At 47.2% G+C, this 22,185-nt stretch overlaps 7 protein-coding genes across 7 annotated transcripts; 5 read left to right on the top strand and 2 right to left on the bottom strand.

Annotated features, from left to right (window-relative positions):
- The first annotated feature begins 244 nt into the window (after nucleotides 1-244).
- V1513DRAFT_465939 (uncharacterized protein) lies at nucleotides 245-3,315 on the top strand. The gene is made up of 4 exons (XM_066900059.1): nucleotides 245-357; nucleotides 423-997; nucleotides 1,059-2,439; nucleotides 2,493-3,315. Exons 2-4 carry the CDS (start codon nucleotides 597-599, stop codon nucleotides 2,937-2,939), a joined length of 2,229 nt encoding a protein of 742 aa, XP_066751920.1. The 5' UTR covers nucleotides 245-357; nucleotides 423-596; the 3' UTR covers nucleotides 2,940-3,315.
- Nucleotides 3,039-6,676, bottom strand: V1513DRAFT_449952 (NRDE-2, necessary for RNA interference-domain-containing protein). The gene is made up of 5 exons (XM_066898748.1): nucleotides 6,547-6,676; nucleotides 5,188-6,490; nucleotides 4,229-5,133; nucleotides 3,553-4,177; nucleotides 3,039-3,499 (listed from the first exon to the last, which is right to left on the bottom strand). Exons 1-5 carry the CDS (start codon nucleotides 6,568-6,570, stop codon nucleotides 3,345-3,347), a joined length of 3,012 nt encoding a protein of 1,003 aa, XP_066751919.1. The 5' UTR covers nucleotides 6,571-6,676; the 3' UTR covers nucleotides 3,039-3,344.
- An 889-nt stretch (nucleotides 6,677-7,565) lies between these two features.
- Nucleotides 7,566-7,810, top strand: V1513DRAFT_426837 (uncharacterized protein; the record flags this gene model as incomplete). Its single annotated transcript, XM_066896190.1, has 2 exons — nucleotides 7,566-7,607; nucleotides 7,664-7,810. The coding sequence occupies 2 exons, from the start codon at nucleotides 7,566-7,568 to the stop codon at nucleotides 7,808-7,810; spliced, it is 189 nt and encodes a 62-aa protein (XP_066751918.1).
- A 292-nt stretch (nucleotides 7,811-8,102) lies between these two features.
- On the top strand, nucleotides 8,103-9,153 carry V1513DRAFT_459969 (tetrapyrrole methylase; the record flags this gene model as incomplete). Its single annotated transcript, XM_066899798.1, has 4 exons — nucleotides 8,103-8,240; nucleotides 8,292-8,416; nucleotides 8,467-8,696; nucleotides 8,747-9,153. The coding sequence occupies 4 exons, from the start codon at nucleotides 8,103-8,105 to the stop codon at nucleotides 9,151-9,153; spliced, it is 900 nt and encodes a 299-aa protein (XP_066751917.1).
- A 345-nt stretch (nucleotides 9,154-9,498) lies between these two features.
- Nucleotides 9,499-11,805, top strand: V1513DRAFT_187481 (ER-golgi trafficking TRAPP I complex 85 kDa subunit-domain-containing protein). The gene is made up of 3 exons (XM_066894301.1): nucleotides 9,499-10,460; nucleotides 10,518-10,809; nucleotides 10,864-11,805. The coding sequence occupies exons 1-3, from the start codon at nucleotides 9,598-9,600 to the stop codon at nucleotides 11,677-11,679; spliced, it is 1,971 nt and encodes a 656-aa protein (XP_066751916.1). The 5' UTR covers nucleotides 9,499-9,597; the 3' UTR covers nucleotides 11,680-11,805.
- On the bottom strand, nucleotides 11,660-14,145 carry V1513DRAFT_449942 (pyridoxal phosphate-dependent transferase). Its single transcript, XM_066898746.1, has 6 exons — nucleotides 13,614-14,145; nucleotides 13,521-13,552; nucleotides 13,078-13,461; nucleotides 12,588-13,022; nucleotides 12,172-12,528; nucleotides 11,660-12,122 (listed from the first exon to the last, which is right to left on the bottom strand). Exons 1-6 carry the CDS (start codon nucleotides 13,784-13,786, stop codon nucleotides 11,824-11,826), a joined length of 1,680 nt encoding a protein of 559 aa, XP_066751915.1. The 5' UTR covers nucleotides 13,787-14,145; the 3' UTR covers nucleotides 11,660-11,823.
- Nucleotides 14,146-17,882: 3,737 nt separating this feature from the next.
- On the top strand, nucleotides 17,883-20,804 carry V1513DRAFT_187373 (ketopantoate reductase PanE/ApbA C terminal-domain-containing protein). The gene is made up of 5 exons (XM_066894300.1): nucleotides 17,883-17,991; nucleotides 18,177-18,386; nucleotides 18,442-18,603; nucleotides 18,659-19,449; nucleotides 19,501-20,804. Exons 2-5 carry the CDS (start codon nucleotides 18,344-18,346, stop codon nucleotides 20,791-20,793), a joined length of 2,289 nt encoding a protein of 762 aa, XP_066751914.1. The 5' UTR covers nucleotides 17,883-17,991; nucleotides 18,177-18,343; the 3' UTR covers nucleotides 20,794-20,804.
- The last annotated feature ends 1,381 nt before the right edge of the window (nucleotides 20,805-22,185 follow it).

The following is a 22,185-nucleotide window of genomic DNA, read 5'->3' as shown; positions in this document are numbered from 1 at the left end:
AAGGTGTAATATATTAACGGAAATGATAGATGTTATGGTGGTATAAGATATGGAAATATGGAGTGATTTGAATGATATCGTGCTAGCATGCATCAATGCAAAAATGCAAATCGACGTGTTTGTAACTCATATTTTGTACTGTACAACACATATATATTAATATCTATCATACATCCATATATTACCCTGCCCCCATAGATGATCATATCCGTGAGTCACTGGTCCTCGGATTCGTCCCCTGAATCTGCATCAAGTGGAAGATCCATCGAAGCAGCCTGCACAACGTCTAGATGCCCAAACTCATTCTCGGGGATTTCGACCCGTATACGCAGTTGCAGCCTTGGTCGGCACGTCGAGGTAGGTCAACACGGCGTCAGTAGCCTTCAAAAGTGTGACGGTGAATCCCTGACCGTCAAGGCTAGTCATGTTTGGCGCGTCGTGTTCGCGACACGTGCAGACGCGTCCGACGGGAATTATGGTATCCAAACAAAACAACGCACTTCCGATCGACCATACAGTACGCTCTCCCCCACAGCTGTCTGCTACTTTCCAACAAACATCTTCATACAACTCCTCCTCAGGACAACGTTCTCGACATGTGCCTCGCGTCAGACATACTCGTACGCACGACTGAAGGTGACAAACGTGTCGGAGATGTCCAAACTGGCGATATTCTCTACGATGCCAAAGATCGTCAAACGCCTTGCATTGGTGTTGCACCACCTGCTACAGATAAGTTGAAGACGATCACGTTTCAGATATTCGATTCTAGAAAATGGACATCTTTCACCTGCACTCCGGATTATCGACTTACTGCGACCACGTCCGGTACACGACCTTGCATCTCACGAAAGTCCGTCTCCTGGTTCACTCGCTGTGACCGTACTAGTTCATATATCCCATCATCGCAGCCCCATCCACCTGACGACGCACCTCGTTCGAGTTCACCGTTGTCTGACTCTTCGTCAATGGAGTTGGATAAAGCTGCTCAGGATCGGTTTTGCGGCCATCCGAAAGTCTCTTGACAGCATTGACTGTGATTGTGGTGGTCTTCGGAGGGTATATCGCCGTTTCAAGAGCGAAGAGCTGGCACATCTGGCGCTGAAAACTTTGCAAAGCGATCGTCATCATCTGCTTGATCCTCTAGTTGTCAGAGCCGGCGAAAAATTCCGCATGACAGTCGCGGAGTATGAGCAACTCTGCTGCAAAGTCGTCAAACGCTTTTACTTGAAGCTCTATCGTGCTCCGCTTTCCTCTGATCCATCCACCGCAACCGCAGATCCGCAAGCTCTACCGCTTGATCCAAATTATGTGGCGTTGTGGCTCGGTGATGGCGACGCTGCCACTACGCGAATTGCGTCCGCGGACCCCGAGACTGCTGTCTGGTTGCAATCTTACGTTGACCGACTAAACAGCTCGAGGCCACCAGATAATAAGCTCTACTTGGCAGAATACTTGGAAAGGCCGGCTGGTACGGTGCTGAGCAATGGGTACGTAAGTAAATGTGATGTTTTCGATTACACGATCGCGTGCCTGCGATTAGGACCACGGAAAACGAATAACCCTGTTCTGGATGGTCTTCGGGAACTCGGCCTACTCGGCAACAAAAGCGGCGGTATTCCTGATGCATATATGGAAGCTGATGAAGACACGCTTCTGAAAGTCATTGCTGGCCTGATCGACAGTGACGGTAGTTATGACAAGTCACACAACAGATACAAATTCACGCAGAGGACCGAGGGCCACAGAAAGGTCGTATATGATCTACTTAAGTTGGCAACCAGCTGTGGCATCTCGGTCAGCGATGTTCAGGTAGGAGGCAAAATGCGTGGGTTTGGAGTCCAAGGTCCTTATACGCCTGAGTATATCATCTATCTTGGTAAGGGGTCAGAAAAATTCCAGAAGCATCTGCTCCTACCTCGAAAGAAGATGAATCTGGAACACACCTATATCAATCATGATGGCCGCCCTTTCGCAGTCACGGACGCACCAGCTGGCGAATGTAGAGCAATCCAAGTTAGGGGAGGCCGATTCCAACTCGCCAACCGCCTCGTCGTCTGTGACAGCCAGCTGAACAACTGGTTCGACTCTCCTGCTCAAGGCAAGACCGACACCCAGACCTTGTCTTCTCAACAAGTCCAATGTATTTCCGGCACGCCTGCCCCGACAGCGTCTGAATCACCGTCATCGTCTTCGAAAGCGGCCCCTACAACCCAACCAATCCAGAAGCCGCAGTCCAAATCGTCATCAAACAGGCCACCAAAGGCGTCGACTTCAAAATCATCTCAGAAATCTACACCCGCGTCCACCAAGAAATCGCCATCGCCACGCAAACCACTTCAACCGAAACCAGACTCGCAACTCAATGCACGCAACTCGACCTCCGTAACTGCCATGAACGAGACATACTTCGATCCCTCGGAGAACGTGCTCGTTGTCGTATGCTCGTTGCAAGAGTTATCCAGAACGGAGACGCTTTGCTAACCTTACAGGAGGAACGGTCGACCGCGGCAATGGTTTTACTCGCAGACGAAGAGCGCGGTCTGATTCCTAGCGACGATGAAGACACACCGGACAGCGTCATGCCAGACACCAGCGACGAACCCAATCAGCCAATCTTGCCACCAAAAAACAGCCCGTCAAAGCCGCGATCGGCGACACCAAGGTCGCCAGCCACCAAGCGGCCAAGGAACGGCACCAAAATGACGACGCCACGCTCTTCAAGCTCCGGAACGAGTACGCCAGATGTGACGATCACGACCGCAGAGACGACGTTTATCGAGTCCGAAATTCAGCCAGAGCGAATTGAACAGGTGCCGCCCATGCCAACCACATGTCCGCTGCCCGCCTTGCCGCCCGAACCAGCAATCACTTGGCCACCACCTATCGAAATGACGGACTATGTCCCGCGAAAGCGAAAGATAAAGTGTGGTAGATGAACCACTGAATCCGAAATACTGACCCACTCGTTGCTTATTGTTCGTGAGTAATGTGTTTGCAGATTATGCCATACTGTGCCTTGCTAAGACCAAACTATGCACTAACAATTCCATACTCTGATTTGCTATGTTGGCTCTGATATTTTGCTAGTTGCTACCTTTTGCTCTGTTATTTGAACTCATTACGGCTCTTTACATAATAAACGGATAACGGATAAACGGATAACGGATATATCCACGGATATTGTACGTGGATTCGGATACGGATAGATAAGATGCGAATATGAATGCGGATACGGATAGAGCAATACAGATTATGTAATAATCATGGATACATCCACGGATATCTGTGAATATTCACGGATATGACTAAGAAATAAATAATCTTAGAAAATTCAATTTAAATCACAGTTGTGCTAATGTGGGAACAGAGAGGATTTGCACGGAGTAAGGATCTACTCGGAGTCTGAGCTCACGCTCCATTAAGATATCGCAAGCTTGCCTAAGCTCACTGTCGTTCATCACCTCTCGCAGAGTATCAAACGCTTGCAACAATATGTCTGTTCGCTATCAGTAAACCCTGTTACGCATCGTCTTTTGAATATCTACATACCTCGTGCCCAAGGACACAGAGCAATAGCTCTAAACAGCACCTTCTTCGCATTCAATCTCATTCCCTGCTGCATCTCAAACAGCACATACGCACTCCACAATCCAACATTATTCTGTGTCCTCTCGCATGTCACAGCACGTTCAAAAAGCGATCGTGCGACATGCACCGCGCCGAGCTCCAATTGATACCAAATCGCGAACCGCCATAACGCTACAGTCACGACGTCCTTGTTCAGAAGAACGGTGTTGAGCAGATTATTCACGTTATTTTCGATACGGTACTTGTGTTCATTGAGAGCGTACATTGCGATGAATTCCATGTTTTGCGGGAATGTTCTGATGCAAGAATCTAGATGCCCGCGTAGCATTGCAACTCTGTATAATGCGGAGTGCGACATGTGGTACTTGATCAGTTTGGCCATGAACAGCGAGCTCGATTCGCGGACTTCGAACTCGTCTGCGTAGCGCAGTTTGAGTTCGTCGGTGAAGGCTGTGTAAGATTGTGTAGCGCAGTCGATATCCCGATCGGATGAATGGTACTCGATAAGCGCGAGGCATTTCATCGCATTGGATGCGAGATCGGGCTGTCGTTGGGCAAAGAAACGGCGCATCATCCCGGTCAGCGTCTTAATAGTTGTCAATAGCAGCTCTATAAGAGAAGATATCAAATTACTCACAGTGCGTGCTTTCAGAACAGACGTGTTAGATACCTCATTTAACTTCCTACCCTCCGGAATGCCTAGTAGAATATTGATTGCGTCCTCCTGGTCCTCGAAAAATGCAAGCTCAGCCCAACTTTCCCACAACAATATACACCGATCATCGTCCTTTAAAAAATTCACAGCAGTCTCGTACACCGAGTTTGCTTTTTCCTTATGTCCTAACCGCCACTCGATGCTCGAATACAGTCTCCAGAGCTTGATCCCATCGCGCTTGCGCTTTAACAGCGACTTGGCGGTTTTGAGCGACGCGCTGCCATTCTTTCGAAAGTCCCATTCCAGGAACCAAACAAGCAGGTCTTCGTCGTCGATTATTGTCTGCAACGATTTAATCACCCGATCTGTGAAATCGATGTCAATTACATGTTCAAAAGGATCCCGGCCTATCGCCGTTTCTTCGATCGAAAACTTGGCAGGCCATGAATCTAAAAAGCTGTTGCCGTTCCATTTTGCAACGTCGCAGCCCAGGAACTTGAGACTTGCCCATACGAGATCCGTGCGTGCGCTGGCAGTACAGAATAAGTACATGAATGGTTGAATGTCTGTGAATAAGATGACCCGGAATGGGTCATCTTCATCTTGATCCGTTCGGCTGGGAAGTATGTATTTGGAGGCTTTAAGCTCTTCTTTGATCCAACTCTTCGTCGCCGTCTCATCTGACTGGCTCAAAGCCCTGTCCGACTCGGGCACTGTGTAAGTGTTTTGCCATCGCTCGCCAACGATTTCCCCTATCCGGGGAGACTCTTTTGCCCAAAACGTTCGCAGCCATTGCAATCTACTTGGCAGATCTGTGCTGGCTACGCCGCAAAAGTAATGGAGCTCCAGCAAACCTTGAATAATGGCAATTGCGTGTTCGGTATATCCTATTATCATGTTATCATTGGCCCTTGAAAGCAAGATTTGAGGGGGATATGTACCAGCCTCATATATGAACCGACAAGCGCGGACCATAACGTATACCAAATTTTTTTCAACCTCACTGTCCTTCTCAGCAGCGCCAGCGATTCTCGCGACAACGTCGATTAACTTCGCTAGAACGGACTCGTACTCAAAACTTGACGAGTCTCGAATATTGAACTCTATCCAACCAATCCAGAAATCTAGATTCTTTGGATAGTCGTCAATCAATTCAAGCCATTTTTTCGCTGCCTGATATTTTCCCTTCAGGTTTTCGAATAAATCCATGTATTTCAATGTCAACGACGTCTCTCCAGAATTCGCCTGCAGAGCTTTCTGATACACTGAAAACGACATCTCCCATCGTACCCTGAGCGACGATCCCGTAGGTGCGCTGTCAGCCATGGCATTTGCTAAGTTGTGCCATCGCGAGGCTGACTTTGGGAACTCATCCACTGCTTTTGAAAGTTCGATAATTTCCTTACTTGCCCCCGAGTGGATGTCGTAAGTGTCGCCTTCGTCCGAGGTAATGTCCGATTCTGAGTCCATAGTTTCTTCTGGGAGCACTGCATCCCTGTCACCATCCCCATTCTTCTCAGGGGGAATATACCGCGACGACAAAGGTACGAAGTTCCCAAGTAGTCCTTTCGAGCCATCATACTCGGTGTCAACCTTTAACCGTTTTGTCCGCGAATTGAGCACCCATGCGCGACGCGGCTTAATCTCACTATCTCGTTCACTGTCCCGGCTGATGATAGCAGGACCAGTACCTTCCGACACCGCCTGTTCTAACCGAAACTCGGGTCCGAGACCCAGCACTCTACCACCGCCGACCCTGTAGTACTTTGGGACTGAGTATTTTGATGGCTTGCCGTAGGTCAAGTTGTCCATGTCACGTCTCGTATCAACGGCATATACCTGTGCATTTGACATCTCCTCTTGTGGAATATTGGTATATTTCTGTGCCCTGCTACTAGATAACTGTTTCTCGCGAGGTGTGTCTTTGAAAGCAGACGCGATCTCGGCCAAAGATCGCGATGGATCCTGGCGGGTTTTGGCCCACTTACCGGCCCCATCCTCCTGAATGCTATGGCTCTTGTAAAGCTTGGGATGTTCAACCTGGTGGTCATCATCACTGCGATGGTGTTGTTTACTTCGGTCTTCTTGTCTCGAGGATCGGTCTCGGCCACGCGACGATCGAATTCCATTTCCATTCCCGCTTGATGAGGGGTGACGCCGTGATTCTGGCTTCTTGGCGGTGGCTGATGTCTTCGCAAGCAATGACGGATTGAAACTCGAGAATTTGGGAACCGCTTTGTTCGTCTGATTGATATAGAATTTAGTAGCAATCAGACAACTAAACCAAAACCAAATGATACCTTTGCATTATCATTATCCGACATTGCGGCATCAATAGTAGCTCGTAAGAGCCCTGTCTTAGTGATACAAACCGCGAGACGCGGGCATATAGATCTCGTAAGTGTCAGATCAAGAAATTTGATATCGTTTGTAATTATTTATGACGTGACACTATAGTTATACCAACCTTAGAAGAACCAACATTCGAATTACCCGGTGTTACGGCTGAGCCGCGCGATCGAATGTTAGATCTTGCGAAGACTAGGGTCATCTTGCAAGAGCATATCACCTCAATCCAAAACTAAACGAGGACAGCTAGAACGCTTTGAGACTAATATATAACTTGATGCTTTTTGTTTTATACTTCGCCTCTTTGACTATTACAATATCTCGGTATGCCATCATCATGTATCACCGACGGCGACCTTGTATTACAAATCTATCCAAACAACCCCACAGTATCTGTACGACGAGTTCCACCTCTTCTTCAAAACGAAAATCTGAAACGTCGGCGTGGTCTTCTCTATCACGCGGAAATCCTGGTCTCCCGCAATACTACACTGTGTTCCTGACACTCATCCGCGAACAACTGCCGAGCTGGTGTGTACTCTGCGTCTTACACGATATCCACTGCGTTCACCTAGTACACAGACTTTTAAAAGCAGATCTATTATAACCTGGATTGTCAGGTCGAGCATTAATTCGAAATACTATCAGAATTGATGAGAAGCATTATTATCTAGGTCCAGGAGGGTTTCAAAAGCAAATCGTTTTGATCGGACACGGTATAGGATGTGCTGGCTCGTGCAACAACCCTTGCGCGTATAAGCAATTCAGATCTGCAAAAATACCATTAAGCTTGCAATATTGTTGTTCCCGACGATCAACAATATCGGGGAAAGCGACTGGAGGCGTATGCTTCCTTCAGCTGTGTACCAATGCGTGAGGTTAGGGATCGAGGAGATGGAGAAGATCGCTGACGAGGCAGAAGTTGTTTGTTGGTTATTTCGGGAGGGACTATTAGGCACGCTGTACAGAGATGGAAGTGGCGGGTCGGATAACAGCGTACTTTGCTCAAGAGGTATGTCCCCGATTTGAGATGTAAATGTTGACCCAAACCTGCTGACTTCTATTTAGGACCATTTGGTGGGGAATCACACGCGTGCCGAAATAATTGAAGCGCATTCTTCGATATCAAACGTGAAGTTTATGGTTTCGTCTGCCGAGGATAACTGCAAGCTTGCCTTCAGTGTTATGACAGCGAAGCCATGGCAAATTATGTAGTCCAATGGATTAGAGAAATATATTAGTGATGTACAGATATAATTTAGCACCTGTGGCTTAACGAGTTTCATTAATATCTGGCAGTAGATTGACAATTGAGGAATACTGCTATGAATGGTATTCTGCTATGTTTTTGTACCAATTGCCTATCTCGGGAATGGGCACCATTTTCAGGGGCAATTAAAGTTTACCACATGTCTCAACGTTACCCGGTTATAAAGTGTTCCACGTCTCTCCAAAATTCTTCAAACCGTTTAATCTCAAGCGTTGAGCTCTCCGAGCTCTTGTACAAATGCTATATCTAGTGGGGTTAGGCTTGTCTTCCGTTGAAGATATTACTGTCCGTGGATTGAATGTTGTGCGAAAATGTGCTCGAGTCTATTTGGAGGCATATACCAGCATTTTAATGGCTGCTTCGAAAGAAGACTTGGTATTACCGCCAGTATCTCATGTCACGCTCTATGATTAACGCGAAATATAGGAGAGTTTTTATGGAAGAGAAGTTACTCTTGCTGATAGGGAATTGGTTGAGAGTTCAAGCGACACGATTCTAGAAGATGCTGACAAAGTTGACGTAGCTTTTCTAGTTGTTGGTGATCCATTTGGGTACCACAATTACTATTTTTGAATATTTATTCTCAACTAATTGTGAATAGTGCTACCACTCATACTGATCTTATAATACGGGCACGTTCACTCGGAATCCCATTCGAGGCCATTCATAATGCCTCGGTTCTAAACGCCGTCGGTGCATGCGGTCTCCAGCTGTATAACTTTGGTCAAACTGTTTCGTTGGTCTTCTTCACGGACAATTGGAAGCCTGACAGCTTTTACGATCGGATAAAAGAGAATCGCAAGATTGGCCTCCATACGTTGGTATTATTGGGTATGTTTGTCATTTGCGGTCGTGACTGATAATGATGCTAATTGGGCTAGATATTAAGGTTAAGGAGCAGAGCTTCGAGAATATGGCCCGCGGAAGAAAGATTTATGAACCACCTAGGTACATGAATATTGAGACCGCCGCATCACAGCTATTAGAAATTGAAGACCTTAGGAACGAAAAAGTCTATACGGATGATACGCCGTGTGTTTCTGTCTCGCGATTGGGATCACCTGACCAGAAACTTGTTGCAGCCACGCTGGGAGAGTTGTCAGAAATCGAAAGTGGAGAGCCACTTCATTCTCTAGTGGTCCTTGGGCATCGAACTCATGAGATGGAGATTGAGTATTTGCTTGATTTTGCAACCGATAAGTTAAAATTTCAGAAGGCTGTTGAGAGAGAGGTAGAGGCTGCGAAGGAACTGCAGCCCCCGGTGACTACTGATGAGGATGATGACTAGTGTAATATATATATTCTGGGATGAGATTTATGTAGTATACAATGAAGGATTCAAGACAGAATTTACAATCTGGTATATATAGCTCTAAACAAATTTCGGATGTGAGCAAAAATAATGAGTTCTGCGGCTGTGTTGTGGTTAGGTTTAGTTCGTTCTATGTGTATGAAGGAAACTTTACAATCAACAGCCGAGCAAGTCTGACAGGCAACCCGAAAGGTTTCACCAGCCCAGAGGCATTCTTTCATCCTTTCCACCAATCAAAATATTATAATTTTACAGCTGTGAAATGGGAACATTGGCCCAAAGTACCACTTAAAAGAATTTAGGCCCGGATCTTGTATAATTATAGGTTCGGTTGGTCTAGATAACTGAGAGCGACTGAGCGGTAGCAATCCCCCCATATAAGGCGTGCTTCCTTGAAATGCGAACGGGAATACGAATATTATGGCCTCAATCCCAACGTCTTCGTCAGAGCCATCGGTACCTGACTCGGAATACACTGGGCTCGATCGGTCACGGATACTAGCGCACCCACAGTCTACCACAGACACTCCAACCTCACCTTCCCCGGCACCGTCACTGTCGGCCTCCCTCTCGTCATTCCTAATCGGGCATCCAGCTGGATTATCAGGAAGCCCCGCGTCGCCAAGTAATGCCGTCTCACCGTCACATCTCTCCGCAATTGCCTCGTTAGTAGCGCAATCATTTGCACCACGCGTCTCCATTTTCGCGTCCAATGACGCCAACGAATTCGCCCGAGATAAAGGTTTTGCCTCCGTCCTTGATCTCTTTCGACCTTTTGGTGACGTTGTGCCTGGGCCAGTCGTTGTCCGAGATACTCAGGGCATCTCCACAACTCTCGATGACTTTGGTATCCGCTTCACTTCCTCCTCACTATTCCCCTCCACGCAGACTTCACATCAACAATCGCCGACAAAATTACGAAAGGAGCCTGCTGCCCCATGTTTTGATTTACAAGATCTGGACACATTGCTCGATATCTACCTCGACAAAGGCATGCGCTACTTCGCGACGGAGCTCAATGCCCCGCCAACGGCACTGCACGACGATTTGTATTATAAGTTCCTACAGCGATTACTAGCATCTCCACCAGTTTCTGCACACGAATCATTTTCTCACCCAGTGGCGGGGATAATTGCGATATCGTCCAGAAACCCACAGCCAATCGAGACACTGTCGAGCTTGTATAAAGCCGGCAACGATGCGGCCGTGCCGTCGTATATGAGCAAAGACTACTTGCGATACTACGTGCTCGTACATGATGAAGATCATAGCGATCTCGAAAGGTCAGTCAATATTTATCTGTGACAACAAGATTGGGAATAGACTTAAACAGAAATCAGATCAATCGCACTTTTCGAGCGCATGAAGCGGCATTTTGGAATTCACTGCCACATGGTACGCCTGCGGTCCATAAAGGCGGATTTGTCGTCGTCAGAACCAATAGCTCTGTTGCCGCCGTCCCAATGGATATCCGCCGCCGAAGAGATTGAGTTGTTGAAGGCATCACCGGAGAAGGCTGAGCGGTACATATTCGAGAGCGACATGCAGAATATGCGGTCGTTTGCACATGAACTTGTAGTCAAGAGCCTGGTTCCGTTTATGGAACGGTGCGTTGCTACCTGGAATGATCAGGTTGGTTTTGCACTTTTGTTTGGGGATAAGTCATATGGTGCTAATATGCTGCAGATCGCGGCGAGCAGGCGCGGATTAACCGGCCGATTTTTCTCTGCGTCTCGACGACTCCTGGGCTCCAATAACAGAGGCCTAGGGTCTGGCGCGGCCCACGGTGCTGCTTCGGGAAACTACGACCCGATAACAGGTTCCTACGGGTTTATGACCGCGGAATCCCAAATGCGCAAGCTAGCCGACTACGCTTTCATGCTCCGGGACTGGAAACTAGCGCACAGCACTTACGATTTGCTGCGAAAGGACTTCTTAAACGACAAAGCGTGGAAGTACCACGCCGGCTCACAAGAAATGGCTGCAGCAAGTCTGATCCTGTCCGGCACGCCGCTGAGTTCGAAAACGCGCGCGGACACGCTGGAGCCACTACTGGATTCGGCAACGTACTCGTACATTTCGCGATGCTCGCAGCCCACCTATGCGTTGCGCACGATTTTGATTTCGTCGGAATTGTTGCGGTCGCGTGGTGGTGGGGCGGCGGACGATGCTGCGCGATGGCTTATGAAAGCTATTAGCGAGAAATTGATGGGGAACCTTGCACATGCGTTGATAATCGAGCGGGTGAGTGCGTGCTACTCGATTCGTAAAGGCGTCGGGTCTCAGGGATGGGGCAATCGGCGGCGGAAAGCTGCGTTTTGGCAGCTCGTGGCTGCGAAGGAGTGGGTTAGCTTGGATAAGAAACAGCATGCCCGGTTGTGTCTTGACGAGGCAGGCGAGAATGTTTATGATGCATTGGACTGGACGGACGAGCCGGGTCAATTACTGTTTGAGCTGCGACACTCGACCGAGTCGATGGTGTACGATAGTAGCGTTAGTTAGGCTCGAGGAGTTTACAGATAGGTAGTTACAGGAACATTAATTAGAAGACGGACTGTAGTCAAGCTTGTTATTACAGAGTTCGCATACCAATTGGTCATTATATCTCCGCAAGATTTCAAAGAAAAATTTTCCGTGCATGTTCAACTAGCAGACTCCCTTATATCGCCCATGCTTATGATTTGTAGTTTTTGGCAAATCGCTGGTAGTGCCGTGTAGCGACAGGGGTCCCAACGACGTGGCAGCACGTGCGACATGGGACTGCTCCTGAATTCGCTGGAGCGGGTGCGCGAGCGCGGCCATGTCGATCGGGTCCGAGGCAATGAGCGTTTCAGTAACGATGACAATGTCATCGCACAGCTGTTCCAGGATGTCGGCGGACATGCTCTCACGGATGACCACGCGGAGGATCTCTACGTCTGCTTCATCGGGTGGGAGCGGGTAGTCTAAATATGTTAGTTCGCTCTACGACTGCAGATCAGGGAGTGGACTTACTGGGAATGATGTACCCCTTTACTCTAAGCATTGTTGAAATGCTGGCTTGCTTGACATGGGGATAATCTTTCTTGAAATCGTCACTCAATCTCCACGCGACGACTGGTAAACCTGCGTTGTAATATTCTGGGTCGTCACTGTCGTCAGCGATGACATCTGGTACGTATTTGTGCAAGCCCTTCTTGCGGTGGATTTCTGACAGACAAGTGAAATAGCCGGTTGATTCGAGTACGTTCGACAGAAGACGCGCATTGGAGAGCGAGTTACGCTGGATCCGGCGGTAGCCATCTTGGCCGAGGTGGATGAAATTGTAATATTGCTGGATAACCTGGTATCCGGGTCGAGAAAAGTTGAGAGCTATAAGATCAGTTAGACCAGTAACGCAATCGTCAGTCCCTTTCTCAAATATGACGTACTAAAGCTCTGTTCAACACCGCCGAGATATTTTAGCTCAAAAATAAGGTGCTTCGGGAGAGAATCTTCCGATCTCCAGATTATCCAACCCAAACCTGCAGCCACTAATCCGTATTTATGGCCGGACGTGTTAATGCTCTGCACGCGCTTTAATCTGAAGTCCCACACAGTGTTCGGATGGCAGAATGGGGCGATGAAGCCGCCGCTGGCAGCGTCGACATGGATAGGGATGTCAATCCCGGTTTCTGCTTCGTATTGGTCAAGTATCTCTGATATCTGTGCGACGGGTTCGTAATGGCCGGTGTAGGTCGATCCAAGGATGACGAAGATGCCAATGGTGTTCTCGTCAACGTGGTCAAGGACTTTGGATGCGTCGAGACAGTGGTTAGATTCCTCGCTGACCGTGATCAAACGTTCTTCGACTTCGAAGTAGCGTGCTGTCGATTGTTAGTTGTCAACGACAATCAGACGATTCAGAACGATTGACTATACCAAACTTCTCGAGAGCGACCTGGGCATTAGCTCCCATGACGATGTTGGGTTTCGAAGTATCCTTGCCCTCAGCCTTCCTCTTCTCCTGCCAGCGTCGCTTCATAGCCAAGCCGCCGAGATGAATGGCCTCGGAGGATCCCGTTGTCGCGGACCCGATTGGCTTCTCACTTGGCGACGCGTGCCATATACTTCCGAGAATGCTAATACACCGGGAGTGAATGTCCATTAGTGCGGGATACTCATCGCTATCGGCCAAATTCTTGGTGATATTCTCGACGGCCAGACGGAGGCCCTCGTCCTCCACGAAAGTGGAGACGAAACTCGCGAGGTTGAGATTCGGTTTGCCATCGAGATCGAGATCGTCGTGAATGATCTGGTACGCAGCTATTCAAAGTTGTAGCATGATCCTACGACTCGACAACATTTTACATTCAGTCTCTTACATTTGGAGTCGACACCATTTTTTGGCAAATTGCTATATCGCAAATCAGCTCTGATCCCAACCCCCAAAATCATACAAAACACTGAAAACGGACTATTTGGGAATCGGCTCCCAAGCGGTGTATCGATTGATGTAAGGAGACGCAACATGCATGCTACGTCCACCTGTGACAGCTGCCCCGGAGTACTTGCGACCACTGTGGATCTTGTAGCGTTCCTGGTGCTTCCGGAACAATTCATCAGGGGAAATATGTCTGCTAAGCGGCATTTCGTAAAATTGGTTGTCAAGTAATAAAGGGCAGACCGGCGAGTTAAAATGTGCTGATATATTATGAGTGCGAAATTCGTGAAGCCCGGCTAACGCAAATTAATGTCATCAAAGAAGTAGTTTGACGATCTGCACCGTGGATCGCAGTATTATACTAATGATTAATATACATGATAATCGTCCTCCCACGTGGATCAAATTGTCAAGGATCGCTAGTATGCGACGGAAATGCAATGCGAATATACTAGGCTAAAGGTTGTCTGACGTCATCGTTGTGTCTCTCCTTTGTCCGTGACGTCAGTTACCCCAATTTCCTATGCCGCTTGGTAACGTCCGCATTTCAACACGGTAAATGAGATATAGTAACTTATATTGAAAATATATAACCGTAGGGTATGGGGATCCCGGTCATATGGGGATCCCGGTCACAAAAACATCCCCCTCTACTTTGCGAACACTATAACTTACAACATGGGCTATAATCTACCTTCTAAAAGCGATCAATTGGAAGAAAAGGTCCAAAAGGCTATTCAGGCCATAGAAAATAATGAATTTCCTTCCATTAGGCGTGCTGCCCAACACTTTGAAGTTCCGAAGTCAACTCTGATCGATCGAAAGGCTGGAGCTAAATCGCGTACTAAGTCTCACGAAACCTATCAGCTCCTCTCGAACGCGGAAGAAAAGACACTAGTACGATGGGTTACACGTCTTACAGCGACAGGGTACCCTGCAACACCGGCGTTGTTGAAAGAAATGGCTGAGGAAATTCGTAGTCGACGCGTTCAAGTCGCGTCGCGTCGAAATAACGAACCTACCGATTCTACTCCAATTGGCCACAAATGGCTCTACCGATTCCTAAATCGATATCCAAACTTGAACGGAACTTACTCACGCCAATTGGAATCTGCACGACATAAAGAAGCAACCTCCGACAAGATTACTGCCTGGTTTGACGCGTTTCATCGACGACTCCCCAGTTGAAGAAGTAGATGACGTGGATGAAGAGGAAGAAGTAGAGAATGTTTTGAGCGACTAAGAGTCGGATTTGGTTAGTTGTGTGGCGCGTAGGACAAAATAAAAATTAGAAGTTGGTATTTAGTGACCGGGATCCCCATATGACCGGGATCCCCATACCCTACGTCATATATATATATATATATATATATATATATTATATATCGACAAAAGCTGTCTGAAATAGCCTAATCCAAAGTGGATCGGTGGCTTGGAGGGCATCAGTATACGCTAAATTGCATTGATTTATCAATAATGCGTGACTGGCAGTTGATTTCTTGTATAGATTCTCATTAGGAGATCTATACACATGCGAGCACAGCTATTCGCCTTTCTGGTGATGGTAGCTGTGCGCTTAGGCTTGTCTCCTTCAGGAGCAGATCTCGACATTTTGTTTCGTAATGTTCAAAATAAGGGGTTTGGTGGCCGTCTAATACAAGTGAAACTGGAGTGAGAAAGCGAGACTGGATATAGTAGTAAAGTATCGTAATAGTACGCTTGTGGGTATCGATGGAGCAATGGACAATTGATATCTACTCTGGTAATTGTTCTCGATTTGTGGGCAACTGTAGACATTTATTCGCCAAGGTAGTTGAAGCTTGACTCTAAGGTGGAAATACAGACGAAGCTCTAGTCAGAATGCAATCTGCAATCTTCAAGCTGAACGGGCCGGTAATTGATCAGCCAGGCTCATAGCTATACGCCACAGCAGCTACTTACATATGAACCACGAACCAATCGAAATCAGGAATGGAACCGTGGTAACGACTCACGAACTAACAGTGCCAAATTGTCGATTCGAACCAGAGTTTACATGTCGAAATGAATCCAACATTTGCACATGTTATGGTATAAGCTTGAGCCGCATTCCCCGATCTAGCCGACTAATTGCTGAGATAGTAAAGTTTCATTGTTACTCAGAACAAACAAGCGTTTCAAAAATTCCTATCGTATATTCTATTTTCCGGTATGTTCCAGTCGTTAAACAAGCTGCCGGTCGCTGCTTGCTTGACAGATAGTGCACGGCAAACAGTATAGGAAGAAGATGAAACGGGAGGGTGATCTCAAATTACTATTAGCAGTAATGTCAGCCTCTTCGCTATAAATAGCACATGAAGAATAGGGTTGTCGCTTCGTTTCCAGTCGACCTGGCATCGGAAGTCCTAAATAGGACGCGGAGCAAATTGAAGTTGCGGCATAAACGCTATAATTTGATATTCGGTGTCTGAAAATGGTAACTGCATCTATTTTAGACTAGCTTGATGGGGCATCGAGTTCGTTCACCAAACAAAGTCAACACCGAAACGCAGACCGCTGCTTGTCACGTCCGAACCCGACATTTTGAAAAGGGAAAGGACTTAATTGAAGCTTTGCAAGTAAAGACTAGAATTGCCAAATAATATAGCACATAAAGCAATAATCGTAGCGACACGGGAAGAGCAATGCACGGGCCCAAGTGGCGCAGTTCGATATTATTATGTATATTCCGCAATTCGACCAATTCGCTTTACTTTTTGCTGTATGCTGGGCTCTTCTTACGTGGACAGTTACCATCATATTATTCAAATGAAAATGCCGTCACATTTATGCCGTAATTATTACTGAAATTGAATTTCCCAGGGGGCAGTCATTGGCAGTCTTCCAAACATATTTCACTGGGCCACTCTCGTCTGTTTTTCGTCTTATCTGCACTCTAGCTAGAAAGGAAGAATTAATTATAGATACTTCGCTCCTAGGTCTGAGCCGCATAGAGCAATTTTTGGATCAGTGCAGCTTTGTGAGTTTCGGTGATTTTGGAGCCGCCCCTGGCGGGTGCATTCGCGGCAATTTTATATGCATTGCACATCAGATCTACCGGCGGAGAATTTCCATTTAGACGAGCTTGTTCAGTCAACAACCTTCTGATTGAGTTCAGCGTAAATCCTTACCCTGTCCATGCCGAGTATTCCGAGATGTTCTTTTTTTATCGACAGTTGGCGGTTCCGTATTATCCTGGAGAGCTAACTGACCTGTCCAGGCCAGGCACAGGAACAAGTAGCACCAACAACCCGGAATTGGCTCAGCCGGTCACGTGGAGCGTTAAGCATGTTGGCCACGTTGTGGCTTGAACTGTGGCGCGGTCCGGCAATTGCGGACCTTTGCTGCGGCCACCTATGTCGACTTCCTGCTGTGTCGACATCATCTGCCTTCGATTACCCGCTGTTCTCCTCAAATTGTGTCGACTGCGACTCGCCGTTTTTCCCATCCATATTCCACAGCGAGTGCTTCTGGATATGCGAATAATATCAAATAAATAAATGCAAGTTACAACAGAGAGATTTATATTTAAACAAAGTGTGGACTTATGCGATAGCGATTGGTACTGGATTTTGATACGGCAAGTATTAACTTCCCGGTTTCATGTCGCAAACCTGTCTTGTGTCGCTTTCCGAGGATTGTGTGCGACAACGTTGGCCACGGCTGCGTTTTGCTCGCTGCCTTCGCGCTCTCCACACGTTACAAACTAACTCTACTCTTCTTTCTCTGCTGCACTTCAGGCTGACTCTTGTCTGGTCTTTCCATGCATCGCGTTCTCTAGCTCATCCTCGACCTCAACTCTATAGCCATTCTTCCTCGTCATCTCACTCCTGGTATAACTAAATTCTCAGTCGTTCATCGCACCACCTACCCACAGCCCTTTGCGCACTGGCTGTTCTTTTAACTATTGATCGCTTGTTCCGCGTGCTCACATTTTTTCTCTCACTATCCTGCTTCTGGCTGCGCGTCAATCATCGCTTCCATTCGGCCGTCATTTTATCACCCGCCGACGACCTGTGTTTTTAGGTACGTCCAATTGCAATTTGTATACTCCCGTATTGCGACCTGAGGTAGGATCCTTGCGACTGTGATCGCTTGGTCGACTGCGAACAACAGCACCGCTCTTGTTGTATTTTCGCTGTCTTCAACCTCGATCGCTCGATATACCCATTCTGCATCAGATATTTGATGTATGAACTGAGGACCAGTTTAGTCTGACGATAGTTCTTGTGCAGTTCAAAGATTTTTCATTTCTCCCCTCGTCGCTTCCTTCATCCGCCAAAACCCGTCCTCACTTGGTTCTTTCGTCGGCACGCATGTACGGAGTTCGAGAGGACTTGTAACTTTTATTCGCTCTTTAAATTTGTCTCCTAACACAGTTCCGGTCTTACAAGGTACGTATTCCCGTTAACCTTTCCGTTGCTATTTTTGGCTCGCATCCAGCACCACTCTGACGATCGTGACTGGTCATATGTTTCTATTTACAATTGATCAAGTTATTTAATTGTAAAGAAATGCTGTTTTGTGTCGAATGATTGTTGTGACATTTATTTGAACCGACTGACACGCCTCCCATTAGCTCAACTATCAACATCACTGGCTCTCTGCGGGTCTTTCGGTCAAAAGAATAAAAACATTGCCGGCGTTAGCACCGTTAGAGAGAGCAGACTAAATAGTTTTTGCCGAACTCAACAAATTCTCATTGGCGCGACCTGACTCTGGTCCGAATACGTATATCTTATCATTATGAGCTCCGCGGCAGATAGCAGCAGGCTAAAAGTCCTATCTAGTGCGTTTATTGTTTTGGTCTACATGTAGCACGCCATGATACTAACAATCACTAGTCGGAAGCAATCCTACATGCGCATTTCTGTCATGGCGGCTGACAGCCAGTAACGCCACAGATGTCTCGCTTGTCTGGAAAGCACAGTTCGATATTGTTTACAACTATGGAGTGTCATTTAAATCGGATCAGCTTGGTTCGCAGCGGTTTCGGCCATACCAAGGTACGTGGGATTGCGAGATTTTGTTGTCGCAGAATTACTGATATACATCCGTTAGTTGTTAAATCTGTCGACGACATCACAATTCCTCCCGGCGGTTATGATTACATACTCCTCTGTGTTAAAGCCTTACCAGATGTCTACGACCTGTCGTCTGTGATCGAGCCTGTCGTTACTCCCGGACATACTTGCATTGTAGTCAACACTACTGCCGGCCTTGGAATAGAATCATATCTCGACGACGCTTTCAAAGATAATGTCGTCCTCTCTCTTGTTTGCGATACTGCCGTCACACAAACCGGCCCAGCAGATTTCGAGCAGACTGAATCAGCGCCGCAGTTCTGGATTGGTGCCAATGCAAAGTTTATTCCGAAAGATGCCTCGCTAGTAGATGACATGGCCGAATCATTTGCTCTTACTCTGGAGGCTGGTGCCGTCAAGTGCAACGTATCGAAGAACATCCGGCAGCAACAGTGGGAGAAATCAATCGGTCCCATTGCCTTCCATCCTTTGTCAGTCATAATGGAAGAGTCGAACCTGACTACGCTTATCTCACTTCCACGTGCGCGATCCATCGTTGCCGGCATTATATCGGAGCTCATCCAGATCGCTAAGTCACAAGGTTGTGCTTTCGACGAATTCACATTTGCACAGACTGTGATCGACACTATGGTCGCCATCCAGAAGCAATCTATGATGTTCCAGGACTACATTGCTAAGCGACCCATGGAAGTCGAGGTTATGTTGTCCAATCCGCTTAAGATGGCTGACACAGCTGGAATCAAGGCTCCAAGACTGGAAATGATGTACACATTGCTATCACGACTCAACAAACTTAATCAGTCCCGGGTACGACTACTTTATTTTAGTGCTGGTGGCGGAAATACTAACAAATTGTAGACATCCGCTCCTCCTACTCCTTCAATTCCTCCAACTATTTCCCGACAACCATCCGTTACTCCCATCGCCGCCCGACGACCGCCTCCTCCGTCAGCCAATGGCTATGCAAACCGTCGGCAAGGACCCCAGATGACCCCACCAATTCCGAACGGATATCCGAAGCAAAACGGATACGGCCATCGGCCTTCGCCTTCGTTATCCCGCAGGAACTCTTGTGAGGGTCTAGAAGAGTTCTCTGACGTGGTTGCTTATGTCAACGGAAACGGAAACGGAAGCGCAAGCGCAAGCGGAAGCGCAAGCAGTAGTGGCGGAAATACGCCTAATGGTGCCACTGGATACACAAACGGCTTGGCTCAGGTGCCCTCGCTTCAGGATCTGACCATACGGGAACGAGAGCTCGAACTAAGGCAGCGAGAGCTGATGCTTCGGGAAAGGGAAATAATGATGCAACATCGTGGACCGCGACCGGCGCAACCAATACGTGCGCAGACTGGGCCTGCTTCAAGTGTTATAAGTTTATCTATGGGCGAAGCTGCGGACGACTACTTCACCTCCCACGCGCCTCGGATGGGCCAATATGAGGACGTCGACATGCTGTCCATGACATCGCGACGTAACCGGCGAACTGGTAGTGTTGTACGGAATCTCAGATCTGCCGATCCGTCAATCGGAAACAGCCTGCCACACACCAAGGCATATCGGAAGTTGAGCGGCGGGGCGGACTTGTCTCCTGCTGCGCTCGAGTATTACGAGTCGTTCATTGACTCACCGCTCATCAGCTACACATCCGACAGATACCATAGTGTCGACAGCCGAGTTTTGGCCGATCAGTCCCGCGCCAACTCAATGTCATCCAACATCCAACGACCCATGTACCCAACCGCGTCCTCATCACATGCCCCGTCGACATCCATTGCTGCTCCTCCTGCGCCAACGTCCCCTCGATGGCGTTACGCTGGATCGCCAAAGTCAGTTCAGGAGCCTGCCGCGCCTGCCATACATGCTCGGATGCTCAGATCCATGGCGGGACCGAGTCCGATGGACGCCATGATGACAGCGGTTAAAGATACTTACATGCGCCCGTCATCGCCCCACTTACAAGCATTTCCGCAACGAGGTCAGTCTGTCGTTGCTCTGGACCAGCAAATATTTGCTGCCGGAGTCGCTAAGGACGCTCCTCCACAGCCAGTTCGGCGACGAAGCTTGACTGGCAGCGCAAGCGCGAGCGCGAGCACCAGCAATGAGAATGGCAGCGGCAACAGCAGCTCGGCCAGCAGCCTTGAGCAAAAATGAATGCGAGATTATGACCATACTTTATATGAGTTGCGGTTTGGTTTGGTTTCTATATCGTTGCGAGTGGATCGGTAAAATGATAACAGTTGTTTCTGTGATATTTTGTTTCCTCGATATCTTCGGTTTCTTTCGTATTCCTCCGTCAATAATCTTTCTCTTCTTTTCTATTTTATCTCTCATTTGCAGGCATATATAATAATTAATAGCTGTGTGTGATATGTGAAAAAGGGTTACATTGGTGCGTGCGCAACGCGGGGTGTTAAATATTTTATACAATTGATTGTTTTTTCAAATAAAGCGTTGGGTCATTTAGAGATAATTTTTTCTTGATCTTGTTTCTTTGCACGGTTTTGTTAAGGATTGTTTTAGGGTCCTCTTTTCTTCTTCTCGGTCGCTGCTGCGTCCTGTGGCTAGAGTCATTTTACGTGGAGACCAATCAGGTTGTTCGACGATTACGCTGCTTTTCACGATATTCCCTCAAGCCGGGGCAATGCGGTCGAATATATTTTATTACTGATATTGTATGTTTTGTTGTGTCCAATATCTATTTTTACCTTTTGTTTGTATACATTATTCGACTCATACAGTTAATCTCATATTTTATCGTTGTAACTATTGCATGTTTTGTTGTTACCTTGTTGTTTCTAAAGGTTTCTTTGTAGCAGTATATATATTATGTCGGTATTATAAATCTTTTTATATGTATGATTGTGTTCGTCTATTGTTCAAGGGTCGTTCTCTTCTGCCAATTATCGCCTGCCTGTCAGCATTGCGTTTTACTTCCTTGCCAAACTCGCATTTTGGTCAGATGGAAACGCGCGTCCACTGTGTAACACGCGGCCCCGATAGACCCTAACCCAAACAGTTTTTGCAAATGGCGTTTTGACAATTAACGCGAAAGCAGACAGAAGCCGGGGACATGAGTTATGTATGGGCTGCCGAGCCCAGGCAATTAATTGCAAATTCAGTTTTCCTTTGTTGAATGTATACACAGAGGCTCTCATCTCTCTCACACTAGTGTGGGAACGAGTAACAGTCAGTTTCCAATCTATTGGATTCTTTGTCGTTAGAAATTATGAGATATATCTCAGTGTTTAAGTCATGTGACATGACTCTTGAGTTTATTGACACTATTCCCGAGTAGATCAAGATTAGTTTACATCAAGCCCCGCGAGTTGAATTAACGTGTCAGAACTAGCTTCGTAGTCAGATCTATTTGAGTTTTGGTAAGGATGGACTCCCTAGCCTGATTGCGAGGCAAGAACGTACTAGAACATAACCAGAGATTTTGGTTTTGAGCCATGTCGTGCATTTAGCGATAACTCTTTGCAACTCTTGTACGGATCAACATAGATGTCAGTCAATGTATGACTTTCCAGCATCAGTGTAGCA

This window comes from Lipomyces chichibuensis, assembly GCF_038497645.1.
Source record: "Lipomyces chichibuensis strain CBS 12929 unplaced genomic scaffold V1513scaffold_33, whole genome shotgun sequence".
Lineage (NCBI taxonomy): Eukaryota > Fungi > Ascomycota > Lipomycetes > Lipomycetales > Lipomycetaceae > Lipomyces > Lipomyces chichibuensis.
The sequence above is the reverse complement of the archived record's forward strand: the minus strand, read 5'-3'. Positions and strand labels throughout refer to the sequence as shown.